General features: G+C 37.9%; 1 protein-coding gene across 1 annotated transcript in view; it reads left to right on the top strand.

Annotated features, from left to right (window-relative positions):
* PLCD3 (phospholipase C delta 3) overlaps positions 1-10,370 on the top strand; it is an 851,201-nt gene extending 840,831 nt beyond the window's left edge. Inside the window, exon 15 of the mRNA XM_044055119.1 lies at positions 9,394-10,370. Within this exon, the coding sequence (XP_043911054.1) occupies positions 9,394-9,482 (89 nt within the window). The 3' untranslated portion in view covers positions 9,483-10,370. The remainder of the gene's footprint in view (positions 1-9,393) is intronic.
* The last annotated feature ends 1,277 nt before the right edge of the window (positions 10,371-11,647 follow it).

An 11,647-nucleotide genomic window follows, 5' to 3' on the forward strand; every position in this document is an offset into this window, starting at 1 on the left:
AGCAATGAAACAAATTGTAACCAACCTCATAAAGTGGAATATCAAGAATCTTTTTAGACTTGACTCCCAACATTTTGCTTTTTGTAAAGGGTAGAAATTTATCTATTTAATCTATTAAATGTATTCAAAATATCTATTTAATCTAGTAAACGTCTTCAAAAGGGTTACAGGGGCTATAGATGACAGCATGGGTTTATCTGCCCAGGCCCTTAGGCACCATTCAATGGCTAGATGCTTTAGACATCAGCCCAGATGTGGCAAGATGGATATCAAACTAGCTGAAGGGCAGAACCCACATAGTGCACGTTGCAGGTGCCTCATCAAAAAGTATGAAACTGACCAGTTGTGTCCCTCAGGGCTCAGTGTTGGAGAATTCCCTTTTTTGGTATTTAATTCTCAGATATTCAAGCAGTGAGACAAGACCTCTGGCTAATAAAGTTTGCAGATGATTGCAGACTGGGAGATGGTGTTGACATGCAAACCCTCCAGAATGAAGCCTCCTTTGTAATCTTTTGGTATACTGAAAAAAGGCTTAAACTAAATGCTAAAAAAGTGTAGTTTCATCACCTTTGGTATATAACCCCTGCCTTCATTATACTTTATAGATAACACACCACAAAATGGACATGTACTCAAAGACCTGGGTACTTGGGTTGTTAGCTTCCTCTCTTTTTACCATCAGGGAACAGCAGTTATCAGAAAATCTTTTTATTTAGCCCAGGTAATTGCTGAAGAAATATCAAGATCTAAAGAGGTAATCACTCCCTTTACATTCAGCACTGATCAGGGCAGTTATCAATACTAAAACAGAGCAATGCAGCCCAGCAGACAAGCTACTACTAGTACAAGCAGGTAAAAAACACCTGAAACATTAAGAAAAATGAAGAACATTCAGCCTGGCAAGAAAAATGAAGCAACATTCAGTTTGGTACACTAAATACAAACAGCAATGTATCAAACAGTCAAATGCAAACAGCAACATATCAATCAGTCACCAGGCAGTGTGAAACATAAGATAAAACTAGCTACTAATGCACAGACCTGAGAAGTGTCCGGCGGCTGCAGCAACATTCAGCCCAGCAGTCAGAAACATAAAAAAAATGAACTTGTATCGATGCAAACTGCCCGGCAGTGTTTTGCCTTACCTGGCAGTAAAGTTAAAATTAAGAAGTAATGAATGGCTCGGCAGCTGATGTCAGCACACCCTGCACATGATGATGTCAGGAACCCTGCACATGATGATGTCAGGAACACATTCGTATTAAAAAAAAAACTTCTGTATTAAAAAAAAAAAAAAGTGAAATTAAAGGGGCCACACGAGAATTCGTGACACCTCAATATTTTGCCCTCAAATCCGGCATTTACCGTGGAATTTGGTACTGTTGAGAGGTATATTGACTGGTGACCCTGCAGCTAAATAGCTATGAGGGAAGAACAGAATAAAGTAACAAATGTTCACTTATTCCATCCTGGGAAAGGGTCTGAGGACTCCTCACAGGTACTTTGCCTCTTGGCAGAAGCAAGGTGTGGGGCAGAGCTGTTGACAACAAAGAATAAAATATTTTCTTGTCAGGTACTGCCTCATGGAAAAGATAGATGAAGCCCTTACTTCATCCCAGACAAGTCTTGTTTAGCTATTGGTATGGACACTGAAGGGGCTGGATGGAGGAGAAGATTTAACAGCCAATAAGTTGTCCCATCTTGGGTGAGGGAAACCAGACCCACCGCATTATTGACACTTACCACTGGGTGAGTGATCACTGGTAGATGTGGGTAGGCAAGCCTGCATTGTAATGCAGTAGAAGCACCACCCAAGCAGGAGAGGTAGACTTGTGTGGGAGTGTGCACTGGCTGCCTAATTTGGGAGACATGCAAGTCTGTAGGTCACCTACTGAGAGGTGGGGTTAGAAGGGATGAGGCAGGGACCTCTGTGGGACCAGAAGCTTGCCTCCTTCCTGATAGCTGACTGTCACCTTCCAGGATAAACAAAAAGGTTATAATGACTCCTAGAATAGGAACAAATAAACTGTGAGACTCACGTCAAGTCAGAAGATGCCTGGCTGTGATCCCTGCAAGGAATTCATTGACTGATGGGGCATAGGAAGGAAACAGTAGTCAACAAACCAGCAAAGGTAACATTAAATCAGCATGTGTCTGTTATTCTTTTTAAGAGTATCAAACAACCATAAGGCCAGTTTCACTGATGACTCAGTCTCCTCAGTTAATCTGTATTTAATTACAGAATCATACACATATGTATATATCATTCAGGCTTGATGATATACCAGGTTGCCTCTTAAACAGTTTAAATCAGGATTTATCAGGCCCATTAGGATCTCTATTTAACCACCGCCTGCAGAATGGCTTTCTCCAGATAGAGTGGAGAACAGCAACAGCCATCCATCTAAATAAAGGGAGAGTATCTACTGACCCAGGAAATTACAGACCCATAAGTTTGACTAGTCTTATATGTAATGTCATGCAAGAATAATCATGGACCTGATAACTGATATAGAAAACCTCCAAACACTGAACCCTACCAAATTCAACTTTGTCAAGGCAGGTCACGCCTACTGAATCTGGTGGATATCTTTGAGAAAGTCACTATGGTTGTGATGAGGATAAAACAGTACATACCACCTATCTCAACCTAGCCAAGGCATTTGACACTATTTTCACAACTCACAAAACTGGGGATAAATCCTTACATCACCAGATGGATAGCCAGTTGGCTCACGGATAGGGCATGTGTGGTTAAAGTGGGCTAATCCAGCTGCAGGAAGAGGCCAATTACTAGTGGTGTGCCACAATTCCTGTTCAGTATACTTCTCTGAAGGCCTCTGGATGTCAAAGTTTGCTGATGACTGCAAGTTGGGGGCAATTACTGAATCCCCCAACAATGCAGGTATCCTTCAGGAGGGTGCAGATCAGACAAATGATTGCTGCCAGAACCATGGTCTAAAACTAAATGCAAAAAAAAAGTATTACCATACCTATTGGGAAGTCAAATACCCCTGAAAATTACAACATCAATAGCTCAACCCTAAGATTAGACTTAGAGGTGACAGATATAGGTACACAGTTAGATAGTAGCCTGAACTTTGACTGTCATGTGTTCACAGTAGTGAGAAAGTCCTTCTACATAGCTCAACTTATAAGTAAAGGTATGGCATCCAGATCCAAGGAAATTATAGTCCCACTGTACTCAGCCCTTATTAGACCAGTAATTGAGTACAATGCACCACTAGGCATGTACTTGACTAGGCACTTACAGTAGCTGGAATGACTTCAGAAGTTCCTCACAAAAATAAATACAGGGTGTAAACAAAATAAGCTATGCGGATAGACTAAAAGCCCTATCCCTTTATTCTGTGTCCTACTGACTATTAAGAGGTGAGCTATGCCTGACCTACAAAGCACTCACAAATCCAGCTTTGATGGAGCTGCTACATGTCCACAAGTCAGACAGCATGAGTGTCACCTGATCTAGGGATCTAAACTTTGTCAGCAACTCAAAAAAAAAACATGCTGGAGAAACTGGCTTCCTATTCACATTAAGCAGAGCCTTTCCCTGGCCCTCTTCAAATGCATTTTGGATCAATGGATGGGAAATAACAAGTTCACACCTGGGGCAGTGCCTGTGCCTTTATGGACAGGGGCAAACTGTAAGATACTCAATACATAGATACAAATCCATGCCATTCTCTTGCCTCTGGGGACCATGTATTGGATAAAATCAGGTTATATTGGCTAGGCTTTTAAGGGCTCTTAAGCCATATGCCTAGTAATCTCCTATGAACCTATAAATATATATATATATATATATATGTGTGTATATATATATATATATATATATATAAACTTACTTTAGCTCTGTTAATATTAATCTAATTAACAATAAAAGGTATACAAAAACATGACTCAACATTGTTTGTTTTACCTATGAAAAGCAATGCACTCCTACCACATGGTCATTGTGAAACAGAAGAGGTCAGTGCAAAATGCCCTGTAAAGAACAGCTGATAGAATACATCAAATGCCTAGAAAATGCATTATTGCTATAAAGAATACTGTGTTTTGCAATGCTAAACACTGAAAGTACTTAATGAAAAGGCAATTTAATTTAAATATATTGCTCAAAAAATTACTCAAACAATATCCGTAGAAATCCTGTTCTGGGTTAGAAAACAAAGACCTACCATATTTATGACACACACCTGATTGTTATATTGCTGGATTCACTAAAGCCCAGACTAAGTGTACACTGTTCAGAGGAACAGATAACACAGATATAACTCACACCTTCTTCCTTCTAATTTTAATTTTCCTACTGATATTTTTGCTGCTTTAAATATTGACAGGGATTCATAAAGGTTACCACAAAGTGTAGACTACATGTACACTTAGCGTAATCTTTCTGAGTGACTAGAAAACACAAAAATGAGATAAGAATGTTATTGAATACATATCACGTACACTTAGTGTACACTTAGTGTAGGCTTTATTGAATCCCGGGTATAACCTACATATACTTTTATTAATAAATAGAACAGATGTAAATTAATTCCAAAACCATTTAAAAACCTGGTCATGTTCATAAGATGAGACTGAATATAATACAGCTGTCCTAAATAGTACAAGACCCTAAAAGTAGAGCCTAATACAATATAATATCTGTCAGCTAATTGTAAATATAAGAGATCCTACTGTCATGATGCAAACCCCAAAACACATAATTAAGATCAGGAACAAATTTTGTGTAAAAAGTTAGTATCCAGTTGTGTGTTTGGACACTTATGAATGTCCATAAATGTAAATGAGGCTGTTAAATGCTGTAATGTATGTCACTAAAGAGCATTTGAAGCTTCTTTTACATCTACTGTTACTAAGATATTCCCTGATTCTCTGTCTTAGTGGACATGATGCCTGGCAAATTTAGAATGCTCCACACATACAACTAGCTGGGTAGCTGATCCATTCTGTCTCACATGTAACCAAGACTTGTATATCTAAACATTTGACTGCCTTTCTAATGGTATTTTTCACAAGGGTTTAGGACAAGGACAGTCACTACATACAGTAAAAGGAAAGGCTGCCTCTAAGCTTCATGGTATGAGTTGACATCAGAACATATGAACTGGTTCATTTATTTTGCCTAATGTTTGTTTTTGGCTTTTCCCTTTAAAGTAGGTGAAGCTGCAAGTTTCTGGCAAAATGCAACCAAAATGTTGCTCCTTGAGCAGAACTGGCCAAGATGATTGTACCACTGATTTTATCTTAGTAATATGGGTACCATAAGTGGTGATGAAACAAGGGGTATTTACCATACATTACCTGATGGTTCACATTTCTTATATATTAAAAGATTAGCCCTAGACATCCTATCCACCTCTGACTTGATCCTGAACAGATGACGTGTATGACAGGCCTTGTAGTGGAATCTATGGTGAAGGTCAAGTGATAGATATTTTTGATCCAAAGAGCAAATACAATGAATATTAATGAATTGGAATTTTCGTATGTTAACCATATGAGTAGAAAAGCAGCTAGTTGCCAATAATAATGAACTTTTTGAGAATACTTTCCAATATATAGATGTCTTAATAGTGCCACCCAGAACATGTTACATTAACATCTTAAAAATCAATAGTAAAATGTTCTGCATGTATTGTTAATATATTCCAAAATCCATTCAACTCAGTGATAGACCCACACCATATCATCTAGCAATCACTAAAGTAAGTAATACCACCACATATTTATCTGGATAAGATACCTATTGTTCTAACTGTGGATAAAATGTATTTAAAGTACCTCATAAATAAATCAGCATATACAATGGCAAAGAAAAGCACCATTGCTGTAAATTTCTGTTGTAAATAATACTCTCCATTAAACAATTGGTCAATAAAATCTTTATACTCAAAGGGTGCATAAATCATCCATGTACCACCAGTATTTAAGTAGTTTCTATCTGACGTTGTGCATAACATTGATGTATTAATAAACTTTAATGTCATACTTCTTCAGTTTCTTATTTTGTAAATCAACCTCCAAGGAATGTAATATTTTGAAAGTTCCTGTAGTTTAACTTCATGTGAGCATCACTGATGTGAAGAAGACTCTTGTTGAAGACCTTAAGCTCTGACATTGACTGTAAGGCTTGTGTTGCTATCTTTGCTTCTGGAGCTGGCTCTGTTAAAGAACCTTACTTGATACTGTGGACTATCCAGTGAGAGAGTTTAGAGACTTATTCATCTTGGATATAATGCTGAAATAATGAGGCTTAGGGAATACCTCCTGTTGTTCATTACATAGATAGATAGATAGCACTGACCTTTTGGTAAACCCAGTAGGTCAAAAGCTCCTAAACCTGATGTTAAAAGATGGGAGCCGGGTCATATGAAAGCTTAAAATAATAATTAGTTTCAAAATGTTGCACAAGTACCTTATTATCATATGCAATTTCATGCTAATCTAACAACTCCCCTCCCTACTGCAGTTCTCTGGGCCCTTTGTTTTTTTTTTCTTTTTTCCTCACCCTGCCACTTAAAAATATAATTAGTATTGTCAGGTAGCTCCTTTATTATATTGGTCTCAAATACACATATAATAAATTGATAAGGTAGCTCAAGTAAATCATATATGTTAAGTTTTAGTGTTCTACGCTTGTTTATCATTAAACCCGAGCTGCAGATTTAACAACTTACAGTTTTTATTAAACTCTAAAATAAATTAGAACTCAGTAGTGATGAAAGAAGGGATGAAATTTAAGCCTTTTAATATATCTTTCTGTGCTTCATCTAAGGGAATAGCTAGAATCTTAAAAAAAGTAATGTGTTTCTCCACAACAATCTATCATACCTCTCACGCTCTTAGCGCAAGAAATCTGGACAAAGCCATAAATGTCAGGATACAAAGGCCCACAAATAGGGACAATTTTTAAATATTGCTCTTACAAACATAGAAAGTGGATAGAATAACAGGTTTTGCATTAGCATGAATTTTCCGAGGGTCTATATTATAATGACGAAAAATCAGAAAGTTGAACGCTCACATGAACGGAAATTCAAATACTCTAAATTGCTATTGTGGGGGGCTGCACCCCCACACCCCCCCTAAATATATATTCCAATTCTGAGATCGCACTACAATGAGGACAGGGCAAATATTCCAATCTTCACTGTAGTGCGATCATAAAATACCAACATTGAGTATTTGCATTTCCGCTCATGTGAGCATTCGACATTCTGATTTTTCATCGTTATAAAGTAGACTCTTTTCTGAAGGGTATGAAGTCTGAAACTCAAATGTCTGTCATTATTTCCTTACTTAAATCTTCAATAATTTGCCAATGATTTGCTAGAAAACCACAATTTTATGAAAAATGGACCAAAAATACAAGGCAAAACTCTGGGCATGCTGCGAAAATCGGCACAGTTTAGAGGTATGCTCTATATTATGGTATTCAAAAAAGTCAATCCATGTTCAAGTTATTGGGTTTTCCTGGAGACTTTATATTTCTTGCACCAAATAAATCAATCTCATTTACAGCACAGCACAGCAATGAGCCCTAAAATCATAATCTATATACAGGTTTGCCAGATGTCCCTTTTTGGGCAGGACTGTCTCAAGATCAGCAGCCTGATCCCGAGTCCCGCCCTGCCGGTTTAAATCCCGGCCAGCCTCCGCTTTGTTTTTTTTTTTATTGGCCTGTATACCTGGCATACAGGCCAATCAAAAATCGCTAAACACGGAGCTTCTTGTGTGCCGCATTAAACAGAAGTAGCTCCGTGTTTATTGATTTTTAATTGGCCATTATGCCGGTATATGGGCTAATCAAAAATCGCTAAACACGGAGCTACTTGTGTTGAATGCCGAACTGAACTGCAATGCATTAAACACGAGAAGCTCTGTGCTTAATGCAGAGCTACTGTTCTTTAATGTGGAACTCTGTTCTGCATTAAAGACCTTTTTTTTTTTTTTTGGTCTTCACTTGCTGTGAAAGACCTTTTTTTTTTGTCCCTACCTGGCTGGTTGGAAATCTGGCAACCCTGTCCATATAGTACATGGTGTGGTTGCAAAAACAAATTCTGTTACACAGTCAAACAATGAAAACAGCAGTCATCAAACCAACACAGACCTTAAATCAGTCTGAATCCTTTATTTCATCTAAGAGTTGTAAATAACCAAAAAACTGATTTTGCTGCTAACATTAAACTTTTCAGTTAACCTAACTTACAAAATGATCACCAGTGTTTAAATACAGAATGAAGTCACCTGAAGTAGTGACATTTTAATTTAAAGTGGTAAGACAGTATATGCAATTCAACTGAGTCTACTTTCTTTTCTCACAAACAGCTTAATGATGTTATATAAGAGAATCTCAGAGACGTCAAGAAGTCAGCAAGCAATGATTATGCAAAATATAAAGTGCAGCATCTTAATAAAGTTTTAGTGTTACTGTTATTAACAGTAAAAGGTGTATAACAGAAGTGACTCAATGTATTTTGTTTTTCATACGAAAAGCAATGCAATCCAGTCATCTGGTGGTCATGAAATAGAAAAGCTCGGCTCCAAATAATAAGCTGAAAAAGCAATGTGCCCTGTAAAGGCCAGCTGAAAGAGTAGCTTAGATGTCTGGAAAATGCCTGACTGCTGTAAGGAACACTCCATTTGACAATGCCAAACACTGGCATTTCTTTTTAAAAAGTCAATTTAATTTAAATATGTTGGTCAAAAAAATACTTAAAAGAATATCAAGAGTCTGTTCCAGGCTAGAAGACATAGAACTACCATGCGTCTATTGATTGTTTGAAACTTCTAGATAAAATGTAGGAGGGAATATTGGATTCATGCTGATTTAATGTCTACTGTGCTAGTTTGTTGAGTATTGATTTAATTGTTTGATCGTGCAACAAGATTACTTTTTCGCAACATACTGCACACCATTTGAGTTATGAATTGTAGGAAAGAAAATCATTGGGCAAGTCCTGAAAAGGGCTAAAAAAAAGTTGTCATTTCTAGCCAGTGTCTAAGACAGAAGTAATACAGAGCACAAATGCCTGCTTATTCACACTGCAGGGTGGGCCAGGCATGGTACAGCAAGGTTGGAAGCAGAAAACTCCTTTCGTTTACATAGACAAGTGCAGGATTCCAGCATCTTACCACAGAAAGAAGTATTTAAAGGAGTATCATGTCAAATGAAGATGGTTGCTAGGGAGTTAGTAAAGTGTGGCAGGGAGTTTGGATACTGCAATGTCTAATACCAGCCTGTGTGGCTTGCCTGAATAAAAAGACACTTAAAAAGTAATAATACCTTTATAGTGCCTTTATTGTAGGGATTTAATTAAAAAAAATTAAACAATATATTTTTCTTCTATTTCTTTTTAGGTTATCGTCACATACACTTACTTTCTAAAGATGGTACCGCTGCAGGACCAGCGACACTATTTGTTCACATCAAGATCAAAAGTGTGTGACACTCAGAAAAGTGGGCCATTGGACTTCATATTCCTGTAGGAAATAACTGTGTTATTGAAGAACTCTGTCACTCTTTTATAAAAGAATGGTGGACATCAGCCTGATTTTATTTGGACAGGATCTGGACACCCAAAGTGTTAAAACTGTATCTTCCATTGTGTTTACTCTCTGTCCTGATGACAAGACAAGTTTTACATTTTTACATACATTCTTGGGATCACTAGCACTCTGAAATTGCTTTCCCCAAGATATTTTTTATACTTTTTTCTTTGACCAAATGCAGCTCCTACTATGTCTATTTTTCAGGTTGATGACTCAAAGCCAGCTGTTGCACAAAATGCTACCTGCAGTTTTCCATGGACTTTAAAATATATAAGCTTTAAAACAGGAAACTGTGGAGCAGGGTTTCCTCACTTATGAAGATGTTTTTCTCAGGGAAATAATCAGAACTGTTACAGACTGTTTTAATTGATTGTATTGTATGTGCTTTAAATATTTATTTTAAAAATATGGATCACCAAGCTAAAGCATCCACTTGACTGTTGCAGAATTTGAGGTGGGGGGGGGGGATTTGGAGTGAGGATAAAGTGCCTCTGTACTCTTGTCTTTTCGCCATATGCTGATATTTTTCAAAAGGGTCTCACCAAGAATACTGTTAATGTAGCTTAGCGAACAACAAAAAATTATGCAAAATTTCCAGGGTCAGTCCCACCCATGGCCATTGGAAGGAGCACATATAAACACACAAGAACCAGCAGAATATAAGAGTGCTACGGGTGTACCCTTTCATCAAGAATAATTAGAAATACTGTAGTTTACAAACCTAAGCACCATTTTTCTTATTTTGTTTGCTTTGATGCATTACTATAAATTACATTTATACGTCAGGATTATAAAGGCTTAGTTTTTCCTTCAGCTTTAATTTAATTTAATTATGATCTAGCATGGCTGATGAATTTCATCACTAAACTGCAGCTAAAAAATGGTGCAACAGCAACATTTCCATTTAAAAATGGCACAATAGTATATGCAGTTCAACTGCAGTCACATATTTTAAATCTTTCTTCTCCCACAAGCAGCTTAGTCATGTCATACAGGCATAACAAGTAACTCTGTATCATGGATTGTAACATCTGTAGCTTTTCGCTACGTCATAAGGATATTTGGGCATCATCACCATTTACTGCCCAAGAGAATATGCTTTAAAATCTACAATGTACATCTTTTTGTGACTTGTTACACAAACATCTATTCACACCTTGAAATACCTTTAAAAACATCTTGACAGTGTTACGAACTTCAGCTGGGTTCTAACAACCCCAAGGTGAATACTGTGTTCAGTCAAGCTATTTGAGAGGGTCCAGAGGAAGTCTAGCAGAGGAATAATGTGGGTGGAGAATAAGGGCTATAAGGAGTGTCTGGAGAGGTTGAATTTCTTCTTACAAAAGGAAAAGCGAGAAGGAAGGTATATGATGCAGGTGTATGCGGTAATGAGGTGTCAATCTGATGGAATATCTGCTGTGAATTGTCAGTTCTGGAGTGGAATTAATGGCAACAGAGTAAGAAGGGGATCTGAGATGATCTTATCTAGCTCGGTCACCAACAGTGTTAAGGCAGTGGCGGCAACAAACAGAGGACCAGTGTGTCTCATCAAGCGATCGACTCCAAACCATACCTTGAGTAGTACTGGTTGTGGTTCTGGAAGCCAGACAAGGAGAGGGATGCCACGTGGCTGGAAGGATTCCAGAAGAAAGCCACTAGAAAGTGGGATCGAGGGGGGGTATGACTGGAGACTAAAGATGTTACAGCTCTTTTCACCTGAAACCAGTAGAGATGGTGGGGGTATACTGGTGTAAAGGATTATACTGGAAGATGTGAAGGGGTCATCCTAATTATAAAGGCCAGAAGGACAAGAAGGGGAACAGGCAGCAGACTGTAGGGACTAACTTCTCCCTGGATCTCTGAAAGTACTTTTTCATAGAGGGAGTGGTAGACCCATGGAATGAACTACTGCAATGGGTGATGAAGCAGGAATCCACAGAGATATTCCAGAGAGCATGTGGCAGATGGAGAAAAGGAAAGGTGGGAATGGAGGGGAGGAAGAAAGTTAAATTCACTCAAAAAGGGGAAACTAAATAGACATATTGTGTCCTTTTGCTGTCAA

This window comes from Protopterus annectens, chromosome 13.part0 (genome assembly GCF_019279795.1).
Source record: "Protopterus annectens isolate FY-2018-M chromosome 13.part0, PAN1.0, whole genome shotgun sequence".
In the NCBI taxonomy this organism is placed as follows: Eukaryota; Metazoa; Chordata; order Ceratodontiformes; family Protopteridae; genus Protopterus; species Protopterus annectens.